This window comes from Hibiscus syriacus, unplaced genomic scaffold (assembly GCF_006381635.1).
Source record: "Hibiscus syriacus cultivar Baekdansim isolate YM2019G1 unplaced genomic scaffold, ASM638163v2 tig00117005_pilon, whole genome shotgun sequence".
Taxonomy (NCBI): Eukaryota; Viridiplantae; Streptophyta; class Magnoliopsida; order Malvales; family Malvaceae; genus Hibiscus; species Hibiscus syriacus.
Genome location: NW_024063519.1, coordinates 938,960 through 943,092, shown reverse-complemented (window position 1 = coordinate 943,092; position 4,133 = coordinate 938,960). Strand labels below are relative to the sequence as shown.

The window sequence follows — 4,133 nt, the reverse complement described above, 5'->3', positions numbered from 1 at the left end:
TTGTTCTACTGAATCCAAATCAATAGAAGGTAACAAGTTTTGTTCTGATGCATCTATGGACACCTCGGAGCTCGAAGAATTGAACACAAAGGAAGAAAGAGACAGTTCTCTCACTTCTATGTCTATGCTCGATGATTAATGATACCTCAGCAGAGAAGAAAATGAAAAAGAAGAGAAAGAGTTGGCCTCTGAAGATGCTGTCTGTTCTAACAAAGGGATTGAAGACGCTGTGAAAATTCTCTCCTGGTAAAGCAGATAACAAAGGACACAGCTTCGAAACAGAGACTGAAAATTTTGAAGTTCAGGATAGTCTGTTTTTTTTTTTGCTGATGATTTCGGTAGCTGAGATGAGTTGCATCATGTTCGGCCTACGACTTGATAAAGTTATTTGCGATTGTTTACACGGTTTCATCCTCCCAGTTAAGATCAATTCTGGGTGTGCCAACCTTTTTAGTTAGGGTAGAAAACATAAACTTTGCCCGAAAGGTCTCGACAATGTTTGTATCCAATTGTATTATACCAAAATATTGCAGTTTAACGATAGAAATTGACAGATTATAGAAGCAAAATATCTAATTGCACTTTTCTTCTAATCCAGTGCATGTTTCCCTAGCTATTATCGATGTAACAAGAAATTCTTTAAATAGAAAAAAAATTTGATTTAGAGTGTTGCCGTCTGCCTTCTTCATTGTTCTTGTAATGGAGGATTTGAAGTGCTTTAAAGGTGTCTAGTAAGTTAGATTCCACTGTTAACCTTTTGGCAACAAAACTACCCTATTTCTGACAGAAAAATAATCTCTTAACTCCTCACTAAATATCAAAAACACATTTGTCCCGACTTTGATGCTTCAAATCATAACTCCAAGGATTTTATGGGATTTGTTTTTCAGCCAATAGAAACTTCTCATATGTACTGTCTCTTGTCTTAATTTATCTGGTTTTACCTTTGATCATCCCCTTGATCAGTCTGTGAAACAAACACGACACAACATGCCAGCGACATAGACTTCCAGATGTGATCTTCATGTTCAGAGGATCTCGTGAAGAAAAAGATTAGGAGCACATAAAGAACAATAAATCGTGTAAAAATTCTCTCTTGTCGTGGTGGGAAATTGACATAAGGAGCAAACAAGTTTGAATCCTGTCGATGATGCGGAACCACCAGGGTAATCCATGCAGCACCCCATCATCCATCACCAAGGCCGGTCTCCTTCCTTGGTGGCCATACATGTGCCTTCACCATCCTAACCACCCTTATCAAATCAACGCCTGCCTAAGGACTTTGTCCATTTGATGGCATAGTGTATCAATGACATAAGATTCGTCACGGGCCTTCTGCTTTAGATTCGACAATATAAGGTTGCCCCAGCTGGCTAAACCGGTTGTTATATAGATTTCTGTGTTCCTTAATTAACTAGTTGCGGACGACTTACGCCATCCTCCAAGCTAAATGCAGAGTTCAAACAAGGAATTGAAAAGGATTTTCAGCAATATACTATAGTTCTGATGTACAAAAACTAAAAAAGGTAATACTCAATATATATATAAACAGTTCTCTGAAAAAGGGTTTTTAACCCAAAGCATTATATGATTGTTGCACGAATAATAATAGTGGAGCTTTGAGTTGCGGTAATTGAAAGCAGCCTTTAACTTCACTGAGTTGCTACTCTGCTTTCCAAACCTTATCCCATGAAACCCTTTGTCTTGTCTATGACCTAATCCAACTGCACAGCTCTTTACCCAAACTTGATATCTAAAGACTTACAAGCAACTAATCATGTAAAATCATAGCGCGCACTCCTTTCTTTTCCATACACTACAACTGCGGAGACTGCCATTGGTTTAGACTTCAGATCCATCAATGCCTAAAGAATTTGTACGTGTTTTTAATTTGGTTCAAACCAGTGACGACCAACAAAGCATTATATAAATGGGATTCAATTCTATCTCTCCACAATTGTAAATCTTAAAGGTCTATAATAAACAGACTAACAGGCTAATAGCATAATCTTAAGGCACAATAAGCAACAAAAAATGCCGAGGAATTGAATTAATAGCTTTACAGTAGAAAAATCCAAACTAAAACGAAGACTTCACCGAAAGAAGAAATTGTTTTTGATCTATATTTTTACGGAAGAAAATTACTTTTGACATTCATACGCAGAGAAGCCCCCTGCCCTCTCCATAAACATCTTGTACCATAGTTTCAAAGCCTCAAAATGCACAATACAAGTGGTTCCCAAGAGACCAACACAATTCTCTAGGAATGGTTGACTTGATTCCAATTTGATAATCTCCAGCCATTTCTGATACTCAGCTTGTTTAATTTATAACTTTAAACATCAACGGAACCACTGGTTCCTGAACTACTAGGTACCATCTTTTTTTCCCTGCTTAAAAGCCTCTTCAAAGACCTCAATCTTGTTGGCATTGGTGACTTTGATTCCTCCTCTGGGAAATTCTCGTTCACACTTATTGGAACATCAATCACCAGCATGCCTTCTTGCCTGCCACTACCGGATGCCATTGAAGACGAAGCTGAGGACGAAGCAGATGCAGATGCAGATGAACCCTCTTCCAAGTTGGCACCACCGCTGCTAACCTGGCCTTGATGATCACCCCAAAACAACACATTTGTAGGGAAACTAGGAGAATCTGTCGAATACCCAGAACCCAAACCATCATTTGGAGACTGAATATGACCATCATCCCCTGACATGGCAGAACTTGAATTCTCACCCTCGATAGCAACAACAGAATTTCTACAAAGAGGACAAGTGGAGTGTGATTTAAACCACATGTCGATGCATTCAACATGGAAGCCATGGTTGCATTTTGGAAGCAGCCTCGCTTTCTCTCCTTCCACAACCTCACACAAGCAAACGGCACATTCGAGTCCTTCCTTGAACTCTTCTTGGGTGAACATTAGTACGGGAAGGGAAGCAAGGATTGCGGAATCAAGGCCTTTCGTTGCACACAGAGGATGAGCAGTCTCTTGTCCCGGAGCAAACACGAAACGACGACGGCGGCGTGAAGAAGACGGGGGAGTTGGTTCTTCGACGCGCCACCAGAACCATTTAGCATAAAGATGAAGGAAAAGCACGAAGACCACCACTAAGAAGAGAATTATTACGGCGATGGCCATGATCTTCCCAGTTATTGCCATGACTGTTGATTCATCAATCCCGGGTTTGTCCATGACTCGCAAAAAAAAAATAGGACTGCTTTTTATTTTTTTATTTTTTGGCAAATGAGAGTAACTAAGATGAGAATTTGAGTGAAATTCAGCAACAAAAAAAAAGATTTGATTTTTGTACTTTTACAGAGCAAAAAAAGTAAGATCCAACTATAAAAGGAAGCAGTAAAGAATTGCAGACTCGAAGTGAGATTCTGTTTCCTGGGGAAAATGAGGGATACCCAAACGAGAGTTCAGGTAAAACCTTGATAAAAAAAATAGAAAGAATAACACTCAATCCGCTTCTGTTCAACGACGCGTCCAAAATTGCAGACTGATATGGGATTTTGTTTCTGGAGCAATAGAAGGAAACCCAGATAGGATTTAGCAAGGAAAGAAAGCAATCAAACAAATATAGAGAAATGGAAGGAAATTAAGGAAACCACAGATCACAAAATGGGGCTTTAAATTCATAAATCAAGAGAGGCAATCGAATGCGACTTGGGAAGGTGGGTTTTAGGATTAAGGAAAATGAAGATACAAGTTGGAATATAATTCGAAGGAGATAAAGTCCACTTTGAGGACTTTATAAATGCTGAAAGAATCAAACTGAAAAGAAGAAGAAGAGATCTTTTTGGACTTTGCCCTTGACAGAAAAGTTGGGCAGAGAGCGTTGAGCTGAAATAACAAGCGAAGAAGATGACGCTTCTAGGGTCCAACTCTTATGACTTGTTAATGGCCTTTATCCATGATAGGCTTCCTAGTCTTCTCCCAGTTCTGCTCTTTTTTTTGGGTAAGTTAGTAAGGTATTCCTTAGGTCACTGTAAACCCCGTCATTGTCACAGCTTTGATCCCATTTTAAAGAAATTTCTTGCCCATCACATGACAACCCTACTCTCAAATTTCCAAATCCTTCATCTTGTTGTGACACTGCTGAGATATAACATAATCTCTTTTA

The 4,133-nt window shown here is 39.1% G+C and overlaps 1 protein-coding gene across 1 annotated transcript; it reads right to left on the bottom strand.

The window, feature by feature from the left end:
• Positions 1–2,043: 2,043 nt before the first annotated feature.
• Positions 2,044–3,907, bottom strand: LOC120194959 (RING-H2 finger protein ATL3-like). Its single transcript, XM_039197112.1, has 2 exons — positions 2,229–3,907; positions 2,044–2,126 (listed from the first exon to the last, which is right to left on the bottom strand). The coding sequence occupies exon 1, from the start codon at positions 3,197–3,199 to the stop codon at positions 2,336–2,338; it is 864 nt and encodes a 287-aa protein (XP_039053043.1). The 5' UTR covers positions 3,200–3,907; the 3' UTR covers positions 2,044–2,126; positions 2,229–2,335.
• Positions 3,908–4,133: the final 226 nt, after the last annotated feature.

Bases quoted from the DNA above. Each gene is read 5' to 3' on its own strand.
- LOC120194959 (XM_039197112.1), bottom strand. From the start codon at position 3,199: ATGGACAAACCCGGGATTGATGAATCAACAGTCATGGCAATAACTGGG.